The sequence below is a fragment of the Agelaius tricolor genome, unplaced genomic scaffold (genome assembly GCF_023055355.1).
Source record: "Agelaius tricolor isolate 1412-34295 unplaced genomic scaffold, bAgeTri1.0.p SCAF_30, whole genome shotgun sequence".
NCBI lineage: Eukaryota > Metazoa > Chordata > Aves > Passeriformes > Icteridae > Agelaius > Agelaius tricolor.
Window position 1 is genome coordinate 2767099 of NW_027269290.1, and position 23926 is coordinate 2791024.

At 64.3% G+C, this 23926-nt stretch overlaps 3 protein-coding genes across 8 annotated transcripts; 2 read left to right on the forward strand and 1 right to left on the reverse strand.

The window, feature by feature from the left end:
• Positions 1-81: 81 nt before the first annotated feature.
• ATXN7L2 (ataxin 7 like 2) lies at positions 82-10276 on the forward strand. Of its 3 annotated transcripts, none has more exons than XM_071450303.1 (11): positions 82-210; positions 2737-2811; positions 2928-3032; positions 3668-3851; positions 3976-4238; positions 5823-5905; positions 5993-6219; positions 6784-6964; positions 7472-7593; positions 8610-9390; positions 9961-10276. In XM_071450303.1, exons 1-11 carry the CDS (start codon positions 114-116, stop codon positions 9973-9975), a joined length of 2133 nt encoding a protein of 710 aa, XP_071306404.1. In that variant the 5' UTR covers positions 82-113; the 3' UTR covers positions 9976-10276. The 3 variants fall into 3 exon arrangements, with proteins under 3 accessions (XP_071306404.1, XP_071306403.1, XP_071306405.1); XM_071450302.1 differs by having other exon boundaries at positions 85-210; positions 2653-2811; XM_071450304.1 differs by lacking the exon at positions 82-210 and adding an exon at positions 246-436.
• A 1060-nt stretch (positions 10277-11336) lies between these two features.
• AMIGO1 (adhesion molecule with Ig like domain 1) lies at positions 11337-15699 on the reverse strand. The gene has a single exon (XM_071450306.1). It carries the CDS (start codon positions 14415-14417, stop codon positions 12930-12932), a length of 1488 nt encoding a protein of 495 aa, XP_071306407.1. The 5' UTR covers positions 14418-15699; the 3' UTR covers positions 11337-12929.
• Positions 15700-20054: 4355 nt separating this feature from the next.
• On the forward strand, positions 20055-23219 carry GPR61 (G protein-coupled receptor 61). 4 transcript variants are annotated; one of them, XM_071450311.1, is made up of 3 exons: positions 20055-20521; positions 21644-22310; positions 22452-23219. In XM_071450311.1, exons 2-3 carry the CDS (start codon positions 21879-21881, stop codon positions 23178-23180), a joined length of 1161 nt encoding a protein of 386 aa, XP_071306412.1. In that variant the 5' UTR covers positions 20055-20521; positions 21644-21878; the 3' UTR covers positions 23181-23219. The 4 variants fall into 4 exon arrangements, with proteins under 4 accessions (XP_071306412.1, XP_071306411.1, XP_071306409.1 ...); XM_071450310.1 differs by having other exon boundaries at positions 20059-20619; positions 21750-23218; XM_071450308.1 differs by having other exon boundaries at positions 20059-20521; positions 21644-23218.
• Positions 23220-23926: the final 707 nt, after the last annotated feature.

Consider the following 23926-nt stretch of genomic DNA (forward strand, 5'->3'; position numbering starts at 1 on the left):
TCGCTCCGGGACTACCGTGCCCGTGGTGCCGCGGGGCGGGCGGGGCGCGCGGCGCATGCGCGGGGCGGGGGCGGTGCGGGGGGGGCGGCGGTGCCGCGGCGGCGGCGGCGGCGATGGCGGCGGAGCGGCGGCCGGTGCCCGGCCTGGACGAGTTCGCGGGGCAGAGCTGGAGCGCCTGGCTGGAGCGGGCCGGGCCGCCCGCCGACACCGGTGAGGGCGGCGGCGGCGGGGGGGGCTTCGCGACCGGGGCCGCGCCCGCCGACCCCCGGTCCGAGCGCCGCCGCGCGGCGGGCGGGCAACGGCACCGGGAGAGGGGAGTCCGGCACCGGGAAGCGGCAGCAGGGCATCCCGCACCGGGCGCTGGGAACGGGGCATCCTGCACTGGGAACCGCCGACGGAGCATCCTCCACCGGGCGCTGGGAACCGAGAGGAGCAGGTTCTGCACCGGCTCGTTCTGCTCTGGGAACGGGGCACCGGGAACAGGGGCATCCTGCGCTGGACAGTGGGAAACAGGGCACGGGAACCCGGTACTGGGCATCGAGACCTGGCACCCTGACCTCCAGTACCGGGAGCTGGGCGCACAGCAGAGGGTGCCGGGTCTGGGTACCCAGGGCAGGATTCCCAGTGCTCAGTTTGTGGTGCAGGTTGTCCTGGCATGTCCTAGGATGTTCCCTGGCACTGGGAACTGGACACCCGGAATGAAGCATCCTGTACCAGCACCTGGCACTGGGAACAGGGCAGCCAGACCTGGCACCCTGCACTGGGAATCAGACAGTGGGAATGGGAATGGGGCACCCTGCACTGGGAATGGGCACCTTGCACTGGGATCCTGGCACTGGGAATAGGCACCCTGCACTGAGAATGGGCACCCTGCACTGGGAAACTGGCACTGGGAATGGGCACCCTGCTCTGGGATCCTGGCACTGGGAATGGGCACCCTGCTCTGGGATCCTGGCACTGGGAATAGGCACCCTGCACTGGGAATGGGCACCCTGCACTGGGAAACTGGCACTGGGAATGGGCATCCTGCTCTGGGATCCTGGCACTGGGAATGGGGCACCCTGCACTGGGAATGGGCACCCTGCTCTGGGATCCTGGCACTGGGAATGGGCACCCTGCACTGGTAACTTGGTACTGGGAATGGGGCACCCTGCACTGGGAATGGGCATCCTGCATTGGGAACCAGACACTGGGAATGGGCACCCTGCACTGGGAAACTGGCACTGGGAATGGGCACCCTGCACTGGGATTCTGGCACTGGGAATGGGCGTTCTGCACTGGGATCCTGGCACTGGGAATGTGGCATCCTGCACCAGAACATGCAGAAACAGGAATGGGGCACCCAGCCCTGGGCACCAGACAGTGGGAATAGGATATCCTGCAATGGGTACCTGGCACCAGGAACTGGGCACTGGGAACCTTACACTGGGCATCCAGACCTGGCACCCAGCACTGAGCACTGGGAACTGGGAATGGGCACTTCCTGTACTGGGAATGTGGCATCCAGCAGCGGGCACCAGGAACTGGGACTGGGAACCTGGCACTGCACAGCCAGATGTGGCACCTGGTGCCAGGAACTGGGCACTCAGCACTGAGAACTGGCATGGGGCATCCTACAAAAGTTGCCCAAACATTAGGAACCTTGCACTGGACACTGGGCACCTGGAAGCAGGCACCCTGTGCTTGCACTGGGAAGTGGGCACTAGGCAGCCATGCTGGGCACTGGGATTCAGGAACTGGGCACCAATGTGGCACCAGGCGGCCCAGTCTGCCCACTGGGAACCCTGTGCCCGTTACTGGTGCCCCATCCTGGATTCCAGTGGAGTCCAGTGGGCACTGGTGGGAACAGAGCAGTAACTGGAGAGCCTGGACTGGGAATTTGTTGCCACCATTGCCCCAGACCAGGAGGTACTGGGAGCCCCAGGTGGGGCACTGGGATATCCTGCTCTGGGAACTGGGCAGGGCACACTGGGAGCCAGGTGCTCCTTACTGGGAGTGTCCCAGTGGGCTCTCAGCACTGAGACTGGCTGTCCACCAGTCATGGTGCACCTGAATGGGTCTGGGTGCCCAGCATGGCACAGCTAGATGGCACTGGGCACCCAGTATGGCATGGCCAGGCAGGCAGGACTGGTTACCCAGTATGGCACAGCTGGATGGCACTGGGCACCCAGTATGGCATGGCCTGATAGGACTGGGGACGGACTGGGCACCCAGTTTGGCACAGTTGGCTGGGTCACCATTGCCCCTGGCTCAGTGGCCACCAGTGCCCCCAGAACAGAGGCCAGGCACAGCCAGTGGGGCCACGAGTGCATGGGAACCAGGGTGACCCAAGGGTGTCACATCCTGGGAGCAGGATGTTCCCAGGGGTGTCGTGTGCCACACTGGGGTTTCCTCAGGGATGGGGCTGTCCCCAGGGATGTCCCAGCCCAGCACCAGGGTGTCCTCAGGGATGTTCCATCCCACGGGAAACATGTCCCAGGGATGTCACATCCCAAGAGTGTCACATCCCATCCTGGGATGTCCCCAGGAACATCCTGCTGGCACTGGGCTGTCAGGATGGGGACCCTGGAGATGGTGACACACCACAGGGCAACATCACTCACAGGATGCTTTGTCTCTCTGGTCTGATTTTGTCTGGTTTAATTGTTCCAGGAGCAGGGATGCCAGGACCACCCCTGTGTGGGAGCACCGGGACCGTCCGTGTGCCAGCCACTGACAGGATTTTGTCTCTGGCAGGATCAGGGTCAGAGCTGGAGGAGAATGGCAAGAATGGCAGCAAGAAACTGGACACCATGACCCTGATTAAGGAAGGTGAGCTTCTCTCTGGGGTGAAACCCACCATTTTGGGGCTGTGTGAGCTGGGGTCCTTGTCTGCAGTGCTCCCAGCAGCACCAGGTGTGTGCCAGCTCACTGAGCTCTCCCCACAGACATGGACATCTTCGGGCACTGCCCTGCGCACGACGAGTTCTACCTGGTGGTGTGCAACCACTGCAGCCAGGTGGTGAAGCCCCAGGCCTTCCAGAAGCACTGTGGTGAGCCAAGGAATTTGGGGAATGGCTGTTCCACCCTGTGGTGCTGGGAACAGCACCGGGAATGCCACCAGGGCTGGCTGAGGGGGTACAGCCTAGGGGCAGGGAGGGGGCTCACAGCAGTGTGAGCTCTGGTGTGGGCTAACAGTGGGGTTATCCCATTTCATGCCATGCCATTGCCATGGGTCCCATCCCATCCCATGGATCCCATCCCATCCCATCCCATGGATCCCATCCTATCCCATCCCATGGATCCCACCTCACCCCATCCCATGGATCCCATCCCATCCCACCTCATCCCACCCCATCCCATGCCACCCCACCCCACCCCATCCCATGGATCCCATCCCATGCATCCCATCCCACCCCACCCCATCCCCCCTCAACCCATCCCATGGATCCCACCCCATCCCATCCCATCCCATCCCATGGATCCCATCCCATGCATCCCATCCCATCCCACCCCACCCCATCCCATGGATCCCATCCCATGCCATCCCACTCCATCCCATGGATCCCATCCCATGGATCCCATCCCATCCCACCCCACCCCATCCCATGGATCCCATCCCATGCCATCCCACCCCATCCCATGGATCCCATCCCATGGATCCCACCCCATCCCATCCCTCTGGCAGAACGCCGGCACGGCCCACTCAGCAAGCTCTATGCCCGTGCCACTGCGTGCCACGTGGCTGTGAATGGGCAGCCGGTGCCTGGCAGGACGCCCGGAGCAGCCAAAGCCCTGCAGGAGAAGCTCCCTGGTGCCCGAGGGAGAGCCCAGCCCCTCCCTGAGCACACGGACAAGGACAACAACCTCTGGTGAGTGCCAGCACGGGTGACACCAACGGGGGGTCACTTTGATGCCACCCCCTCCTCCTCCCCAAAACTCTTTGTGGGGTCACTTTGATGCCACCCACTCCTCCCCAAAACTCTCTTCCCACAGCTTGTTTGTGCCCGTGGTGAACCTGGAGAAGATCCCCAGCATTCCCAAACCGGACGGGCACGGGATCAAGGTGCCCCCCAAAGCCGTCCCCACCAACTCCAAGGAATCCCTGGGGAAACCCGCGGCTGCCGCGGTGCCCAAAGAGCCCCCGGTGCCCGCCGGGGTCGGGGGGGATTCGGCCATGCCGGAGAGCGTCCCTGCTCCGGGGGACAAGGATGTGGGGGCCCCCAAAGCGCCCCCCAGGTCCCACAGGAAGCTGGCGCGTGAGTCCCCCCTTTCCTTGCCGGCCATGGGGGGGGGGGCGGATGATCCCAGCGGGGCCGGAATTCCGGGGCCAGGTCTAGCACTGGGGTAGGTACCAGGGGAGTGGCTCCCCCCTCTCCTCTGGAGGGTTGTTGGGGGGTCCCTGCCCTCCCCTCAGTTCTGGTTATCCTGTAGGTTTAGGGCCCCCACTTGGCTGTTCCCAAGGAATGGGCACAGCTTGGTTTGGATCCCCAAATTCGCATGTGTTGCTCCAAAAATGGGGGTCAAACGTGTGTCCTCCATAAAAATATGGAGGTAGAACAAGTGCCTCCCCCCCCCCACAATATGGGGGTTGAAGTTGTGTTCCCCACAAAAATGTGAGAATTGAATATGTGACCCCCCCAAAAATATGGGGGTCAAATGTGCATTCCTCCCAAAATATGGGGGTTGAATACGTGGCCTCCTGAATAGAGGGGTTGAATATATGTCCCCCCAAAAATATGGGGTTTGGATGTGTATCCCTCCAAAATAGGGGGGTCAAATGTGTCACCCCAAAATATGGGTGGTAAATGCGTGGTCCCGCAAGATATGGGGGTTAAACACGTGTTCCCCCCACAATATGGAGGTTGAAGTTGTGTCCCCCACAAAAATGTGAGAATTGAATATGTGACCCCCCAAAAAATATGGGGGTCAAATGTGCATTCCCCCCAAAATATGGGGGTTGAATATGTGTCCTCCAGAATAGAGGGGTTGAATATATGTCCCCCCAAAAATATGGGGTTTGGATGTGTATCCCTCCAAAATAGGGGGGTCAAATGTGTCACCCCAAAATATGGGTGGTAAATGCATGGTCCCCCAAGATACGGGGGTTAAACACATGTTCCCCCCAAAATACGTGGGTGAGACATGTGTCCCCCCAAAATACAGGGTTAAATGTGTAGCCTCTGAAAATGTGGGGGTTGAATACATGTCCCCCACAAAAATATGGGGGTTGGGCATGTGTCACCCCAAAATATGGAGGCTGGACCCATATCCCCCCAAAATATAGGAGCCAAATGCGTTGTCCTTCCCAAAATATGGGGGTCTAACACATGCCCCCCCCCCAAACAAGGGGGTCAAGCATGTATCACCCCAAAATATGTGTGTCAAATGTGTGTGCCACCCCAAAATATGAAGTTTGGATGTGTGCCCCCCCCCCAAGATAGGGGGTTTGGACATATGTCACCCCAAAAGATGAGTGTTGGACACATACTCCCCAAAACATGGGAGTCAAACGTGCCCCCCTGCCCCCAAAATCCCAGAGCCAATTGCTGCTGTGCCCACAGACTCTCCCAGGTGATGGCAATGCCATTAGCAGGACCCAGGTGAAAATGGGGAGGTCACCCCAGGGAAGGGGCTAAAAAAGGGGGGGCCTCACCCTGCAGAGGAGCAAAAAAGGGAGGGAGCAGCACATGGTAAGCCCCTACCCCCTCCAAACCTCTCAGGGCTGTGTGTCCCCCCCAGAGCTGCTCCGAGGAGTGGGTGCTCCATGCCCAGCCCCAGTGGGGAGTGTTGGGGTGCCCCCCCAGCACTCCCCAGCACCCTCTGCCTCCGTGTCCCCCCAGGTAAGGAGTGTGACCTGAACAGGCAGTGTGGGGTGAGGAACCCCGACACCAACAAGCTCTGCACCCGCCTGCTGACCTGCAAGGTAGTGGGAAATGGGGAGGGGACACCCCAATATCCCAGGCTGGGTGTTTTGGGGGATCCTGAGCCCCCTCCCTGCTGTCTCCCCCAGATCCACTCAGTGCACCAGCGCCGGGAGGTGCAGGGTCGGGCCAAGGATTTCGATGTGCTGGTGGCCGAGCTCAAGGCCAGCACCCGCCGAGGGGACCCCCCAAAGGACAGGAGCCCCCCTGAGAAGGAGCCACCACACCCTGCCCTACAGGACACCCCCTCACTGCTGCAGCCCCCCAGTACCCCTCCCTGCCGAGCCAGGCTGCCCCACTGCTTGCACCCCCCCAGGTGAGTGCCCCATGGGTTTGGGGAGGGGTCTCCTCTCACCTTTCCCCACCTGAACTGGACGGGATGCATTGAAAGGGCAGGAATGGGAGTGGAGATTTGGGGGGTGGGGTCCATCTCACCCCCTCCCCACCTGGATTTGGGGATGTGGTTTGGAGCAGGGATTTGGGGGTCCCGTTCACCAGCTGAATTTGGGGGGGTGTGGGTGGGAACAGGGATTTGGGGAGTTCCTGTCTCACCCCCTCACCACCTGAATTAGGGGAAGATGTGACTGGGAGCTGGGTTTTGGGGTTCCCATCTCACCTTTTCCCCCCTGCACTGGCGGATGTGGCAGGGCAGCAGGAATGTGAGTGCAGAATTGTGGGGTCCTGTCTCAGCCCCTCTGCACTTGAATTTGGAGGGGAAGTGGATGGAAGTGGGGATTTGGGGTTGGGGGGGTCCCATCTCTCCCCACCTGGATTGGGGGGGCACATTGTAGGGATTAGGAGTGGGGATTTGGGGGGGCTGGATATTGTCTCACATTGACCCCCCAGTATCAAGCACCCCAAAAGTTCCTCTCTGGTGCAGGGCCCGACTTTCCTCTGCCAGTGACCCTGAGGATGCTCCAGCCACCTCTGGGGAGGGGAGCACAGGAGGCCTCCCCCTGCCCCTGCCCAAGGGGGGCAGCCGCGTGTCCAGCGAGGAGAGCGAGGAGGAGGGGGCTGAGGAGCCCCCCCGGGCCCCAGTGCGCCCACCCCGGCCTCAGGCGGTGAGTGAGGGGACCCCAGAGCTGGGCAGGGACCCCCAAATCCACCAGTGACCCATCCATATGAGAGACCCCAGAGTGGGACAGGGACCCCCAAATCCACCAGTGATCCATCCCTGTGGGACCCCAGAGTGGGACAGGGACCCCCAAATCCATCAGTGACCCATCCATGTGAGAGACCCCAGAGTGGGACAGGGACCCCCAAATCCACCAGTGACCAGAGTGGGACAGGGAGCCCCAAATCCACCAGTGATCCATCCATGTGAAACCGCAGAGTGGGACAGGGACCCCCAAATCCACCAGTGACCCATCCATATGAGAGACCCCAGAGTGGGACAGGGAACCCCAAATCCCCCAGTGACCCATCCATGTGAGATCCCAGAGCCTGGCAGGGACCCCCAGCTCCCCCAGTGACCCATCCCCATGTCCTGTTCCCGGCTCTGTGCCAGGTGGGTGGTTGAGGTGGGGGTGTGGGGGGGCTGCAGTGACCCTGGCACGGTGCCCCCCCAGTTCTGCACCTTTGGCAGCCGCCTGGTCACCCCGGGCTGTTACGTGTTCGACCGGCGGCTGGACCGGTTCTGTGCCGCGCTGGGCTCCATGCTGGAGCAGCACCTCAGCGCACACAGGTGGAGGTGAGGGGGGCCCAGGGGACCAAGCCTGGAGTTTGGGGTCCCTGGGGTCCCAGCATGGTGTTGGGACTGAGGGGGAGGGAGGGAGTGGGGATTTGGGGGGTTTTGTTGCACCCCCCCAGTCAAAGTGAGCGGGGTAAGGTGGGGGTGCAGGGATGTGAGTGCGAAATGAGGAGGTCTCATTTCACCCCATTCTGATCCAGACTGAGGAGGATAAGGTGGGGATGGAGGGATGGGAACGGGGATTTGGGACCCCCTCCCTACCTGAATCAGGAAGGATTGGGGGGACAAAGATGGGAGTGGGGATCTGAGTGGTCCCATTTCATCACCTTCTCACCCAAATTGGGAAAGACAAGATGGGGTGCAGGACTGAGAGCAGAGATTGGGGTGGGGGGTTTTCTGTTCACCCCCTCCTCACCTGAATTGTGGTGTAATGGAGATTTGAGGGGATGTCCTGTTTCACCCCTCTCCATCCAAACTCGCGGGGACAAGGTGGGGATGAGGGGCTGGGAGTGAGAATTTGTGGGGGTTCCCATCTCACCTTTCCTGAACTGGGGAGGACAAGGTGGGGCTGGAGGGATGGGAATGGGGATTTGGAGAGGGGTCCCATCTCACCTTTCCATACCTAAATTAGAGAGCACAGGGTGGGGCCAGAGGGATGGGAATGGGGATTTGGAGGGGTCCAGAATGGGGATTTGGAGGGGTCCCATCTCACCTTTCCACACCTGCATTGGGGAGGACAAGGTGGGGCTGGAGGGATGGGAATGGGGATTTGGAGGGATGGGAATGGGGATTTGGAGGGGTCCCATCTCAGCTTTCCACACCTGAATTGGGGAGGACAAGGTGGGGCTGGAGGGATGGGAATGGGGATTTGGAGGGATGGGAATGGGGATTTGGAGGGATGGGAATGGGGATTTGGAGGGGTCCCATCTCACCTCTCTCCCCTGAACTGGGGGGATATGGTTGGGAGCAGGAGTTTTGGGGGCTCCCCATCTCACCCACCCCCTCCCTTCCCACAGGAAGATCCCTCCAGCCGTCGTCCCCCCTCTTCACCTCCCCGCAGCCCCCCCCAGCCCCGCTGCCCCCCTTTACGGCCCCGCAGCCCCTTCCCCGCCGCTCCGGAGCCTCTCGGGGGCCGGGGGCTGCCGGCTCCCCACCAGCCTCACCTACACCGTGGGGTCCCCGCCGGCGGCGGCCGCCTGCAGCCAGCCCGAGTGTGGCGGAGGGGGCTCGCAGTCCATCACCTCCCCGCTCCCCGCCAACACCCCCTCGCCCTCCTTCAGCAAACTGCCCCCCGGCAAGGCCAGCAGATCCCCCCGGGCACGGGACGCGGAGCCCCGGCCCTGGCAGCCCCCGCCCAGGGCCGGCAGCCCCCCCTACAAACGGACCTGTTTGGGGGACAGCGTCAAGGGCAAAAATCAGGGCTTGGCTCCCCCCGGCAAGACGAAACTCACCCCGCCGGCTTCGCCCTCCATCGCCATCCTCAACGGGACCCCGCGGGTGCGGCGGCCGCCCCCGGGCCAGCCCTGCCGGGGCCCCCCCGCCGCCCGCGACCCCCAAACGCCGCCGCTGCCCCCCGGGCTGGGGCTGGGGGCGCCGCCCCGGGGGCTCTCCGAGGATGAGGTGAAGAAACGCAAGAACGCGGCCACCTACTGCCGAGCCCTGAAGGGCAAGGCCGCGCCCGGCCTGCCCGGGCCCCCGGGCCCGCCCGGCTCCGGCACCTCCGGCTCGGGGGGCTCCGTCCGCAGGAAGAAGCCGGGGACGCCCCTGGGGTTCGAGGAGAAGAGGAGCGCCCTGAAGGTAGGGCTGGGGGGTGGTGAGGCAGGGGGACCCCCCTTGAGGGACCAGCAGGGATTGGGGACACTGGGATTGGGATCACTGTGCCCTGAGGGATGGCCTGTGCCGGGGGGACATCGTGGGATGGAGGGGGAAAAGCACCGGGACATGCTGGGCTGTGAGGGGACCCTGTCCTGTGGGGAAATCCTGGTCTGTAGGGGGACACCCTGTGCTGTGGGGACACCCTGTCCTGTGGTGGGGGACACCCTGTCCTTTGGTGGGACATCCTGTCCTGGGGAGGGGACACCCTGTCCTGTGGGGACATCCTGGTCTGTAGGGGGACACCCTGTGCTGTGGGGACATCCTGTGCTGTGGGGGGGACACCCTGTTATGTGGGGGGGACACCCTGTGCTATAGGGGACACCCTGTGCTGTGGGGCTGTGGGGCACACCCTGTGCTGTGGGGACACTCTGTGCTGTGGGGATACCCTGAGGACCTCCCCAAGCCTGGGGACACCGTGGGGCTCCCCTGAGCCTGTGGAGAGTCCCTGCAGGTCCCCTGTCCCCTCTGACTCATCCCCTGTCCCCCTTGCAGTCCAAAGCTCATTAACAGAGGGGTCACCGGGGGCCCCCCCTGTGTCCTCCCCACCGGGAAACGCCAGAAAACCGATGAAGGGGGAAAAAAGAAAAAATCCCAAGGAAACACGAAGGAAAAAATCCCAAACTTCCAGAAAATACCTCAAAACTCTCACTTCTGTTCTCTTGCTGCTAAACCAGCCCCGGGAGGGGGGGGCGGCACTGGGGACCCCCCCCGGACCTCCCGGGGCCCCGTCGGCCGCGGATATTTATAAGAAACGGTTGTTGCTGTTTTTGTTCTTTTTGTAAAAAAAAAACAAAGAAAGAGGAAAAAAAAAAAAGAGTTGTGTGGTGGAGGATGGGGTTAAGGGGGTGCTGGGGGGCTGTGGGTTTGGGGGTGGGGGGGCTCAGTGGGGCAGGAGGATACTGGAATTATTGGGGGGCTGGGGCAGTGTCACTGGGGAGCTGGAAGGGGTCACTGGAGTTGTTCAGATGTTGAGGGGGCAGTGGGGTCCTGGGGGGCTCGTTGCAGGGACTGTGGAGGAGCAGAGGGGGTCTTTGGGGTGCTGGGGGGGCTGTGGGGCTGGGCAGGGGTTCATAAAGGTCTCTGGGAGGCTGAGGGCATTATTGGGGTGCTGGGGGCCCTTTCTGGGGAGTATAGGGGGTTTTTGGGGTGCTGCAGGTGGGCAGGGCCCCATAAGGGTCTTTGGGGGGCTGGGAGATGGTCAATGGGGTCATTGAGATTCTGGGAGTTCTCTGGGGTGCTGGGTGGTGGTAAATGGGGTCACTGGGGTGCTGGGGAGGCTCAGTGAATGGATGGGGGCATACTGGGGACCACAGGAGGGTTTTGGGGTGCTCGGGGGACAAGTGGGGTTCATTGGGGTGCTAGGAGGGTACAGGGGACCACAGAGAGTCTTTGGGGACTTTGGGGGGCGGTGGGAGATCAGTGAATTGCGAGGGGGAGCCTCAGTACAGAGGGGAGGTCCTGGGGCCCATGGGGGGTCATTAGGGTGCTGCAGGGGTTAAAGGGCACTGGGGACCACAGGGGGTCTTTGGGGTGCTGGGGGGACAGGTGGGGGACCATAAGGGTCATTCAGGGGCTAGGGGTGTCAGTGGGGTGCTGGGGGTGAGCAGGGCCTGGCCATAGGGGGGTGCCCAGAGCCCCCTCCCAGCACAGCGTGTCGGGGTCGGGGTCACACTGCGATGGGCACACTGGGGTGACCGGGGTGCCTCCCCCTGCCCCCCCTACTTCATCACCCTGCACCCCAGATGGGGTAGGCAAGGCAGCAGGGCCCGGGGGGGTCCCCCAGCAGTGCCACCCTGTCCCAAACCCACCCTCACCCAGCAAGGGGACACCCCTGGGAGCCCCCCAGAAGGGTGAAGGTTGCACAGGCACAAGGGAAACACGTTTATTTTGGCCAAGGCATCGCTGGGCATTGCCCAGGGTAGGGGGGGGAAATCCAGGATGGGGGCACAGGGGACACAGGCTGGGCTGGCATGGGGACACCCATGGGCACCCATGGGAGGGGGCACCCCCTTTTTGGGGTGCAGGAGCCCCCGGGTCCCACCCCCTGCAGGGGAGGGGGCTCTGCTTGCAGCTGTGGGGTGCAGGGGGGGTCAGGAGGTGTTGGGGGTTCCCCAGGGGGTTGACACACCCCCGGTGTCCCCATGGGGGTGGCACATGCTCCCCGGGGGACTCATGCTTGGCCATGCACATGCCAAGGGGGGCAGGGGGAAAGGGGGAGCTGCAGGGAGGGGGGTTCTGCCCGGTGCTGCCGCTCCTGGGGGCTCAGAGCTGTCACTGTCCCTCAGTCCTCCAGTGCCTGGTGGGGCTGATGCCCTGCAGTTGGTGGCCACGCTGTCCTCACCGACGTGTCCCTGTGGTCCTGCAGTGACCTCGGCAGGGGCCAGGGATGATGCTCAGTCCTGAGGGGCAATGGTGGGACCCCCAAAAACGAGGGACACAGTGGTGGGAGTCTGGTCATCCCTCCTGTCCAGGGACAGGTCACAGCAGGACATTGTCCCCTTGGTGTGTCCCCTCACACCCTTGTCCTCTGCAGTCCCCCAGTGACCTTGGCAGGGGCCAGGGATGATCTCAGTCCTGAGGGGGGATGATGGGACCCCCAAAAGCTGGGGACACGGTGATGGGGGTCCAGCCACCCCTCCAGCCTGGGGACAGCTGGCAGTGGCAGTGGGGACACGGGATGTCCCTGGGGACTCCCCACAGTGTCCCCTCACACCCTTGTCCCTCGCAGTCCCTCAGTGATCTCGGCAGGGGCCAGGGATGATGCTCAGTCCTGGGGGTGATGGTGGGACCCCCAAAATCTGAGACATGGTGGTGGGGGTCTGGCCACCCTTCCTGCCCGGTGACAGGTGACAGTGGGGGACAGCCCCATGGTGTCACATCCTTGTCCCTTGTGGCTGCACAGGGACCTCAGTGGGGGCCAGCAGTGATGCTCCGTTCTGGGGGGCAATGGTGTTGACCCCAGTTGGGGACATGGCAGCAGGGGTCCAGCCACCCCTTCTGCCCATGGCATGTCCATGGGGAACAGGTGACAGCAGCAGTAGGAACACTGTAGGGGTGTCCTGGTGGACTGTCCCCATGGTGTGTCTCCTCACACCCACGTGTCCCTCACAGTCCCTTTGTGGTCTCAGTGGGGGTGTGGGACAATGCTCAGTCCTGGAGGTGATGATGGGACCCCCAAAAGCTGGGGCCATGGTGGTGGGGGTCCAGCCAACTCTCCTGCCCAGGGATGGGTCACGGTGGGAGACTGTCCCCAAAGTGTGTGTCACATCTTTGTCCCTCACTGTCCCATGGTGTCAGTGACTTTGGTGGGGCCAGCAGCGATGCTCAGTCCTGGGGTGTGATGGTGTGACCCCCCCCAAGCTGGGGACATGGCAGTGGGGGTCTGGCCACCCCTTCTGCCCAGGGACAGCTTGCAGTGGCTGATATGGGGCGTCCCTGGGGACTGTCCCCACAGTGTCCCCTCACACCACGATGGGCGTGTCGGAGAAGACGGAACTCACCGAGTCTGGATCCGACACCTTCCTCTGTGCCTTGGGGCCCGGCCGGGCAGGCACCGGGGGGGTTCCCCCGCCCTTGAACCGGCCATTCTGCCCCGTGCCAGCACCGGAGGCCGCGTGGGACCCGCAGGGCTCCCCGGTGCCCCCGGCGTGGTTGGGGGTGGTGCTCAGCACCGAGGAGTTGATGCTGTCGTCCCGTGGCGCTGGTGGCTTCTCGGTGCCGCGGCAGCAGCAGCAGCGGCACGGGGTGAGGTACAGGTAGATGAGCACCAGCACCACGCTCAGGATGCAGCCCACCAGAGTGGTGTAGGCCGTGTTCAGCGTGTCGTGGGGGCCGTGCAGGGTGAAGTTGTGCACCAGCAGCTCCACGTAGAGGGTCTCGTTGAGGAGGGGTCCGGCCACCCAGCAGGAGTAAGTGCCGGCGTCCTCAGGGCGCAGCGCCCGCAGCTGGAGGCTGCCGTTGGCCAGCAGGACCACGCTGCCATTGCCCCCGTCCCCCAGCACCCGCTCCCCGCCCGGCGTCACCCAGTGCCGGCTGCGCACGCCCTGCCAGCGGCTGTCGCAGCCCAGCGTCACGCTGTCCCCGAGGTGCGCCTCCAGCACGGCCTCCCGCGCTTTGCTGCAGTTGAGAGGCGGCTTGCCCGCCAGCTCCAGGATCTTGACGAGAGCCGTGGCTCCGGGCGGGAAGCAGCGCAGCTCGTCCTGGAAATCCTCCACGGCGCTGAGGTGGCGGCGGCGGCCGCGGTCCAGCAGCTGGAAGAGCAGGCAGTCGCAGGCCAGGGGGTTGTTGTGCAGGTAGAGGCGGTCGCGCAGCCAGGCGGGCAGCGCCTGCAGCTCCCCCGCGGGCACGGCCCGCAGCCGGTTGGCCGACAGGTCCAGCAGCGCCAGCTGCGGCAGCCGGGTGCCCTCCCGCAGCAGCTCCAGCGGGAAGCGGGCGATGCGGTTCTGCCCCAGGTAGAGCTTGCGCAGCCGGCCCAGGTTCTCGAAGGCCGTGCGATCCACCGTGGAGATCTCGTTGTTGTAGAGCAGCAGCACCTCCAGCTCGCCCAGGTCGCTGAACAGGTTCTCGTCCAGCGTGCGCAGGCGGTTGGAGGACAGGTCGAGGTGGCGCAGGCGCGGCACGTGGGCGAAGGCCTCGGTGGACACGAAGGCCAGCCCGTTGTGGCTCAGCAGCAGCGCGTGCAGGTGCGGCAGCCGCGCCGGGGCCCAGTCCGCGCGCAGCCGGGTCACGTTGTTGTGGCTCAGGTCCAGCACGGCCGTGAAGCGCGGCAGAGGCGTCGGCACCGTGCTCAGGTTGGCCTGGGAGCAGCTCAGCAGGTTGGAGGCGCAGACGCAGCGTGGGGGGCAGCTCCCCGCTGCAGACCCCCACGGGGACAGCAGGGACAGAGCCAGCAGCAGGGACAGTGGCACTGTGGGGACACGCATGGCCACGCACTGACGGGACGGTGGCATGATGGGGACAATGCAGAGTGGAGTGGGAGGGGGCTTCAGTCACATGGTGTCACGATGTGGGTGGCTTGGTCACCCAGTGGCACAGCACAGGGTGGCTTTCAGTCACACGGTGTCACGGCAGGCGGCAGGCTGAGGGTTCAGCAGGTGTCATGGTGCAGAGGCTTGGTCACTTGGTGTCACAGTCCAAGGTGGCTTTGGTCACCCAGTGGCAGGTGCCGCGCTGGTTGATCACTTGTCACAGTCCAGGCTGGCTTTGGTCCACCAGTGTCACAGCACATGCCAGGCTCAAGGCTCACCCAGGAGTCACGACACAGGGTGGTTTGGTCACCCAGTGTCACAGCACGTGCCAGGCACAGGGTCCCCCCAGTGTCACAGCACCTGCCGATCTGGCTGCTCACCTGGTGCCATGGCAGGGGGTGCTTGGTGTCACAGCGCTGTCATCAGGCGCCGTGGTGTGCACCCAGTGTCACTGCGTGGGGTAGCTGTGCTCCCTCGGTGTCACGACATGGAATGGCTTTGTGCCCCGGTGCTCCCCCGGTGTCACGACATGGAATGTGCCCCGGTGCTCCCTCAGTGTCACGGCTTGGGGGGTTCACTCCTGGTGTCACAGGGTGTCCTTGGGTCACTGCCCACCAGGTCACGGTGCGGGGTGGCTCTGTCTCCACTGTCACCACATGTCCCCCCTGTCACGGCCCTCCCAGGCCACGTCTGGCCCGGGGCTCCTGCTGCTCCCCCCGGCCAGGATTCCCCCCCCCCCGCCCGGTCCCGGCCGTGCTGCGGACGGAGCGGCGGAGGATGCTCGCTGCCTCCCTCCCCCCTTCCTCCCGGGGCGTTACCGGGGCTGGGCTCGGGCCTGGACCGGGGATGGGCTCGGAGCGTTACCGGGCCCGGTGCGGCGGCGGCCGGGCAGGGCCGGGCCCAGACGAACCGAACCGAACCGAGTCAAGCGGAGCCGAACCGAGGGAATCCCAGCGGGGTCGAACCGAGCCGAGAGAAGCCGAACCGAGACGAGCTGAGCCGAGCGAGGCCGAAGAAAGTCGAGCGGGCCGCGCCGAACCAAGCCAGGCCGAACCGGGCCGGGCCGAACCTCCCCGATCCTCCCCGAGCTCAGCCGAGCAGAGCCGAGCCGGGCCCGAAGGCAGCCGAATCTTCCCGATCGTCCCCGAACTGAGACGAGCGGAGCCGAGCCCGGCCCGAACGTAGCCGAACGGTTCCGACCCGGCCCGAGTGCGGCCGAACCGCCTCGATCCGCCCCGGGACGGGGTCTGGGGCCGGCCCGGTGCGCTCGGCCCGGCCCCATTGGCTGCGGCCGCTCTGCGCTCCGCCAATGGCGGCAGCGCGCGGCTTAACCCGCCCGGCGCCGCGGCACCGGCACCGGCACCGGCACGGCCCGTGTGCGACCATCGGTCCGTGTCCTACCCCAGCCCCGGGCCTGTGTGCGACCCCAGCCCCATCTCCGATCCCAGCCCCGGCCCCAGGTCTGACCCCAGCCCCGCTCCCGTGTCCCACCTCAGCCCCGGCCCCATCCTACACCGGCCCCATGTCCTACACCCCTATCCCGTGTCCTACACCAGCCCCATGTCCTACACCCCCATCCCGTGTCCTACACCAGCCCCATGTCCGACTCCAGCCCCCGGCCCCATGACCGACCTCGACCCCACTGCCCAGCCCCAGCCCCGGCCCCGTGCTCATTTCTCTCCCCAGCCCCAGCCCTATGTCTGACCCTGTCCTCATCCCTGTCCCGGCCCATCCCCACTCCCCACTCCACTCTCTATCCTCCTTCACACCCCTGTTCCTGTCCCCATCCCGTCTTTATTCTCATCCCACTCTCCCTCCTCAGCTTCGTCCCCACCCCCATCCTCATGCCCCTATTTATTCCCATCCCTATCCTGTATCCCTATCCCCTTCTCCATCATCCCAATCCCATGCCCATCCCTATGCCCCATCTCTATCCTCACACTTATCACCTATCACCCATCCTCATTCCCATCTCTGTCCTCTATCCCCACCACCCCCCTTCCATCACTGTCCTCATCCTTGTCCCCATCTCCCATTCCCATCCTCATTCTTATCCCTGTCCTCTGTCCCTATCCCTGTCCTCATCCCCATCCCATCCCTGTTCTCATCCCTATTTCCACTTCATCCAATACAATCCAATCCCATCCTGGTTCTCATCCTCATCCCCATCCCTGTCCCCATCCTCATCCCTATCCTATCCCCATCTCCATCCCATCTCATCCCACCCCATCCCTGTTCTCATCCCCTTTCCATTTTATCCCGTCCAATCCAACCCAATCCCATCTCATCCCCATCCCCATCCTCATCCCCATCCTCATCCCCATCCCCATCCCCATCCCCATCTCCATCCCCATCCCTGTCCTCATCCCCATCATCTCTATTTCATCCCTAACCCCATCCCCATCCCTGTCCCCATCCCCATCCCCTCTATTCCACCCCTGTCCCCATCCCCATTCCTCTCCTATCCCCATCTCCATCCCCACGCCATCCCCTGTCAGCCCCAGCCCCATCCCACTCCCATCCCCTCTCCTGACAGCACAACCCCATATTTCCCATCCCCCTGAATTCCTTTCCCACCCCGGGACTCCCCTGCCCCAGCCCCCGAGGGGCTCTCCTGGGTGTCCCAGCCCCAGCCAGCAGGGAGCCCCACACCCCCCACTCGTGGCTCTGCTTCCCGGGAGTATTTTTAGATCCAAACATTCGTGCCGGATTTTGGGTCCAAAATTAGAGGGAAAAGAGCTGGAACAAACCATGCTGGGATGATGCAGCTTTTTATTGCAAGGGGGGGCAGGGATTAGAAGGAAGCCCTGGAACACAGAACAGGATGTCCTCAGGGTGCCCCTCACCCTGTTCCCTTCACCCCAACTTCCCCCCCCCGGCTGGATACCCCCCCTAATCAGACAGGGAATTTTGTCCTTGGGTCGTCCTTATTTTCCCAGTTTTAATCCAGGAGTTAATCCCTGCCCAGAACCCACTGCCCGCGCCCCTCCCGACAGCCGGCCCCACCCACACCCGCACATCCCCGGGCCACACCGGGGGCCCCGAGTGTCCCAGGGGACAGCAGGAGGGGTCCGGGGGCATGCGGAACGTGGGAGCACACGTGTGTCAGCACACACACACACACACATACAGACACACAGACACACACAGACACACACATACGGACACACAGACACACACAGACACACGTGTGCACAGCCCAGGGATGTGTGTGTGCCCCTCACACACACACACAGACACAGACACACAGACACACACACAGACAGACACACACACATACAGACACACAGACATACACACAAACACACGCACAGACACACACACAGACACACAGACACAGACACACACACACACATACAGACACACAGACACGCACACAAACACACGCACAGACACACACACAGACACACAAACAGACACAGACACACACACACACATACAGACACACACACACAGACAGACACACGTGTGCACAGCCCAGGGATGTGTGTGCCACACACACACACACACACACACACACACACACACAGACACACACACACACAGACACGGACAGACACACAGACACAGACACAGACACACACACACACAGGTGTGACCGTGCTTAACCCACGTGTCCATCAGGGGCTCTGCAGAGGGGACAGGGACGGGGGTACTGGGGTGCCAGGGGTGGGTACAGGGACACTGGTACCCCGAGGTGTTGGGGTGCTGGGGTGTCTGGATGCTGGGGTTTCACAACATTGGGTGCTGGGGTGCCAAGGTACTGCAGGATTTGGCTACTGAGGTATTGGGGTGCTGGGGGTGAGTACCCCAGGTTATTGGGGCACTGGGGTGCAGGGGTGCTGGGGGTGAGTACCCCAGGGTATTGGGGTGCTGGGGTGCCAGGGGCTGGGGGATGAGTACCCTGGGTATTGGGGTGCTGGGGTGCCAGGGGCTGGGATGCAGGGGTGCTGGGGTATGGATAGCCTGTGATATTGGGGTGCTGGGGTGCCAGAATGTTGAGGTACTTGGGGGAGCAGGATATTGGGGTTCTGGGGTGCCAGGACAATGAGGTACTGGGGTACCACTGCTCTGGGGCACTGGGGTGTTGGACTGCTGGGGTGCCAGGGTCCTGGGATAATGGGGTGCTGGGGTAGCAGGATGTTGGGGTGTCAGCAGTCTTAGGATGCCACGGTGCTGATATCTTGGAGTGCCAGGACACTGGGTATTGGGGTGCCAAGGTATTGGGTACTGGGGTGCCAGGATGTTGGGGTACTGGGGGCCCAAGGTGCTGGGATAGGGGGGTGCTTGAGGACTGGGGTGTTGGGGTGCCAAAATAATGGGTACTGGGGTGCCAGGGGCTGGGATAGTGGAGGGACAGTACACTGAAGTACTGGGGTGCCAAGGTACTGGGATGAAGGGATGCTGAGGTGCTGAGATGCCCAAGGTGCTTGGGAACTGGGGTGTGGGGTGCCAAAATAATGGGGTGCCAGGGGCTGGGACTGGGGTGCTGGGTGCCAGGATGCTGAGATAGTGGGTTGACAGGGCACTGAGGTACTGGGGTTCCATTGCTCAGGGGCACTGGGATGTTTGGTTATTGGGGTGCCAGGGCACTGGGGTACTGATAGGTGGGGGGGACTGGGATGCCAGGGTGCTGAGGTATTGGGGTGCCATGTGCTGGGGTACTGGGGTGCAAGGTATTGAGTACTGGGGAGCCAGGATGTTGGGGTACTGGGGTCCCAAGATGCTGGGAGAGGGGGGATGCTTGAGGATTGGGGTGCCAGGGGCTGGGATAGTGGGGTGTTTGGGAACTGGGCTGTGGGGTGCCAGCAGTGTCAGGGGTCCCAGGGGTACCAGAGCGGGGTTTGCCATGGTGGGGTGTCCTCAGGTGTCCCACACAAGGGGAGGGTGCCCACAGGGGCTCCCACGAAAAGGGGGGGGTCCGTGTGTCCCCCCACTCTGTGGACCGGGACTCACTCCCGTGCTCACCTTCCCCTACAGGGGCCAGAGCCCGGGCAGGAGGGATCCCCGTGGATCCGCCGTGCTCCTGCCCACCGGGAGCTCGCTATTCCCGGTGCTCCCGGTGTTCCCGGTGTTCCCGGTGTTCCCGGTGTTCCCGGTGCTCCCGGTGCTCGCCGGTGCCCGGGGTCCCACCGGGAGCCGCCCGCGGCCCCCGGAATGCCGGGGCTGGTTCATCCGAGGTCGGGCGTTTCTAATCTGGTTTGGGTGGATTTATTTTTGGGAGCCCGTAGCCTGGCAATGGCCACGTGAGGCGCGGGGACACGCGTCACCCACGGATCGCTTGTCACCCCCAGCCCGGGAATGTGAGCTGATGGCCGCGCATCCCACCCGGGCACCCTTGGGATGGGGCCAGGGCACTGCAGGGGCAAAGTTCGCATCCTGAGCGGGATTTTTGGAGGGATGGAAAAGATGGGCACCCCTTCCTGGAAGGGAACGGCCGTGTCCTGGGGAAACTGAGGCACGGGGCGTGGCGTGGCGGGGAGGGGCACGGACCCCATCCCATTTGCTCCGTAGCTGAACCGGGAGCGAGGGAAAGGGCGCTGGGGTGGGGGTGGCCAGAGCTGAGGGGACTCTGCGGCCCCTCTGAGCGGCCCCCCCGGCACCCTCCGTACCCCACTGTGAATCTGCACCCCATCCCCCCTTCCCACAGACCACCTCCTCGCTACACCCCCCGAGCTCCCCCTCCCCTCCCCCGAGGGGCTTCTCCCCCCCAGCGCCGGCCCCATGCCCTCCCCATCGCTTCGGGAGGCAAACGGGGAAACTGAGGCATGGAGCGACAGGCGGGGCAGCACCCGGGGGTGTCGCACCCTCCGCTCCCCACTGTGGGGGCACAGCCAGGCTTCGGGGGGCAGCGACCACCCCAGTGCGGGCCCCGCAGCCCCGGGGCTCGGGGGCCGTTCCCGGGGTACCGAGGCGAGGCGGGCGGCACTAGGACCCAGCAGCCGGGCGGTGCGGAGCAGCCCTCGCCGCAGTGGCTCCAGCCCCGAGCATCCCCCGCCACCCTGGGGACACCCCCCGGCCCCGACCCCTCCCCCGGCCGGAGCGGGGACCCTCGGCCTCGGGCCGGCTCCATGCGGACCCCCAGGGTAGGTGCCGCGGCCGAGCAGCCCCGCCGGAGCACGGCCTGGGGAGCTGGGGAGATACCGGCGAGATACCGGAGAGATACCGGGGAGGTACCGGGGAGGTGGGCGAGACTCCCCCGGGGGTGGGAGGGGGTCCCCGACCGGTGACATCGCTCCGGGGCTCTGGGAGAGGGGCATGGGCAGTGAGAAGGGGAGGGGGGAGCTGCAGCTGCACCCCCGTTCTGACAGCATCCCTCCCTCGGGGGGCACGGGTGCGACCCCCGCCCCCGTGGGGAGCAGCCGGGGGGTCCGGGGTAGCCCCCACATCCCCATGGAGGGGCTGTGAGCTCGGCGCGGGGGGGTCACACAAGGCCTCCGAGCACAAGGGGTGAATCCAGGACTTGGGGGTGCTGGGCCCTCCCCTCTCCTCATTCTCAGGACCCCCCACCCATCCCGGACCCCCCGTGTGGTCCCCACACTCTGGGCAAAGGGCTCCACTGGGGTGTTTTGGGTTGAAACGTTGGAATTAGGGGGGTTTACCCCAGAACTGCTCATTTTTGGGAGAACAAGGCTTTTGGTTGGGGAAGGGATTTGATGTAGGGGGTTGTGGAGATGGATGGGCGTGATGGGGACTATGTGAGGGGGGTCACAGCTGTGCTGAACCCTACCTGGGATCTCAGGTGTCCCCTAGAGCTCTCTGTCCCCTCTGGCAGCTCTGCCTTTCCCCAGGTGCTTGGGGGCTGTGGATGGGGGTCACGACTGAGCTGAGCCCCACCCTGTGTCACTCAAGGGTCGGCTGTGACCCCACCACGGCTCTCAGAGGTCCCTTCAGGGTCTCTCCTCTTTTCTGACAGCTCCATCTGCCCCCAGGTACCTGTGGGGTGCAGGTGGGAGTCCAGCTCAGCTCTCAGGGGTCCCCCCAGGGTTGTGTCCCCTCAAGACAACTCCACATTCCCCCAGCACAGTTGTGGCCTCTGCCATGGCTGTCAGAGGTGACCCGTGAGTCCCTCCAGGCTCTCAGGGGTCCCCCCCGGGTCTCCCCACCATGACAGCTCCACCTTCACCCCAGGTACTGGGGGGGCTGCAGCTGGGGGTCCTGCTCAGCTCTCAGGGGTCCCTTCAGAGTCTCTCCCCCTTTTCTGGCAGCTCCAGCTCCCCCCAGATACCTGGGGGCTGCAACTGGGGGTCCAGCTCAGCGCTCAGGGGTCCTCCAGGCTCCTGCCCCCTCCAGTGACAGCTGCACCTCCCCCAGGTACCCCCTGGCTGAGCAGCGGGGACATGAGCGGGGCTGGGGGGCACCTTTGGGTGCTCTGAGTGCCCCCCACACCCGCAGAGCACCAAGGATGTGACTCCCTGGCGATGCCCGGCCGCGCCGCGCTGGATGGAGCCCTTCCTGCCCTCACCCTGGGGCTGGAACGGCTCTAGAGGGGGGGCCCGGCCCCCCAACAGCACCGCCGAGGCCAAGCCCAAGGACACGGCCTCCAAATCCGTGGGATTGTTCTTCATGGTGCTGCTGGACCTCACGGCCATCGTGGGCAACGCCGCCGTCATGACGGTCATCGCCAAGACGCCGGCGCTGCGCAAGTTCGTCTTCGTGTTCCACCTGTGCCTGGTGGATTTCCTGGCCGCCCTCACGCTGATGCCGCTGGAGATGCTGTCGGGCTCGGCCGTGTTCGAGAGCCCGGGGCTGGGCGAGGCCGTGTGCCGCGTGTACCTGTTCCTCAGCGTGTGCCTCACCTCCATGTGCATCCTCTCCATCTCCACCGTCAACGTGGAGCGCTACTACTACGTGGTGCACCCGCTGCGCTACGAGGTGCGCATGACGGCGGGGCTGGTGGCCGGAGTGCTGGCCGGAGTGTGGCTCAAGGCCGTGGCCACCTCGCTGGTGCCCGTGCTGGGCTGGCTGTCCCCTGACCGTCCGCCAGCACCCGGCACTCATGGCTGCTCCTTGCAGTGGAGCCGCGGGCCGTCCTGCAAGGTCTTTGTGGTCTTCTTCACCGCCTTCTACTTCGTCCTGCCGCTCCTCATCATCGTCGTGGTCTACTGCGGCATGTTCAAGGTGGCGCGGGTGGCGGCCATGCACCACGGCCCGCCGCCCACCTGGATGGAGACGCCGCGCCGGCGCTCGGCCTCGCTCAGCAGCCGCTCCACCATGGTCACCAGCTCGGGGGCTCCTCGGACCACCCCGCAGAGGATGTTTGGTGGGGGCAAGGCGGCCGTCGTGCTGCTGGCCGTGGGAGGCCAGTTCCTCTTCTGCTGGTTGCCGTACTTCTCCTTCCAGCTGTACACGGCGCTGAGCACTCGGCCCTTGGTCGGGCCGGCAGCTGAGACTGTGGTCACCTGGCTGGGGTTCTGCTGCTTCACCTCCAACCCCTTCTTCTACGGCTGCCTCAACCGGCAGATCCGCGGCGAGCTCGGCCGGCTCCTCACCTGCTTCTTCAAGCAGCCCCCGGAGGAGGACTTGAGGCTGCCGAGCCGTGAGGGCTCCATTGAGGAGAACTTCCTGCAGTTCCTCCAGAGCACCGGGCGCCCACCAGAGCCCCCCAACGCCGAGCGGGACCTGCCCCCCGTGGATTTCCGCATCCCGGGGCAGATTGAGGAGGAGGCGGCCGAGGCCAGGGAGTGGGGAGGGGGCAGCGGGGTGTTCGTGCCCGTGGTGGGCTCTGCCAAAGCGGGGCTGTAGCGTTTGGAGGGCTTTGGGGTAAACGTGGCTCTGAGGGGAGACATGGTCACAGTGACTTGTTGAGGGGGGGGCTTCGTCACCGCCATGGAGGGATGGAGGTCCCAAAATGCTTACTGGACATGGAGGGTGGGGGGTCCTCACTGCAGCCATGGGGAATGGGGGGCCCGGAAGGTCCACTGGGGTGATGGGGTGGGGGCTCCTCACTGCAGCCATGGAGAGTTGAGGGTCCCGTGGCACTTGCTGAAGTGGGAGTGATCCTCACTGCTGTGGGGGATTGGGGGTCCCACAGCACTTGTTGAGGTTTGGGGGGCGTCTCTGTCACCACAGCAGAGAAATGGGGGTCCTACGACTCTCACTGATGTGTGTGGGGTCCTTACTGCCGTGGGGGATTGCGGGTCCCCCCGCGCTCATCGGGGTGTGGGGGGTCCCCATTGCTGCCATCGCAGGTGAGGGGGGGTCCCACCACCCTGGTTGGGCTGATGCTGTGGGGGGTCAGCACGGCTGCCACTGCGGGAATCGGGGGTCCCGTGGCACCACCGCGGCCGGGGGGCAGCAGCTGAGGGTACAGGCCCAGTGATGGGCCAGGGATAGGAGTGGGGGGTTCGTGTTTGGGGCCTCTCCAGGAGGGGTGCTCCCTCTACAGCCAGGGAGGGGCGGGGATGGGGGGCCGCCCACGGAGGGGGTCCCCTCCATCCCCCCATGGCCCTGAGACCCCTCCTCAGCCCCGGAGACCAGCTCCCCTTCCC

Coding starts and splice junctions, on each gene's coding strand:
- ATXN7L2 (XM_071450302.1), top strand. CDS start 114: ATGGCGGCGGAGCGGCGGCCGGTGCCCGGCCTGGACGAGTTCGCGGGG. Junction 3,033..3,667: donor GGCCTTCCAGAAGCACTGTG/GTGAGCCAAGGA, acceptor TCCCTCTGGCAG/AACGCCGGCACGGCCCACTC. Junction 3,852..3,975: donor GACAAGGACAACAACCTCTG/GTGAGTGCCAGC, acceptor CTCTTCCCACAG/CTTGTTTGTGCCCGTGGTGA.
- AMIGO1 (XM_071450306.1), bottom strand. CDS start 14,417: ATGCCACCGTCCCGTCAGTGCGTGGCCATGCGTGTCCCCACAGTGCCA.
- GPR61 (XM_071450310.1), top strand. CDS start 21,879: ATGGAGCCCTTCCTGCCCTCACCCTGGGGCTGGAACGGCTCTAGAGGG.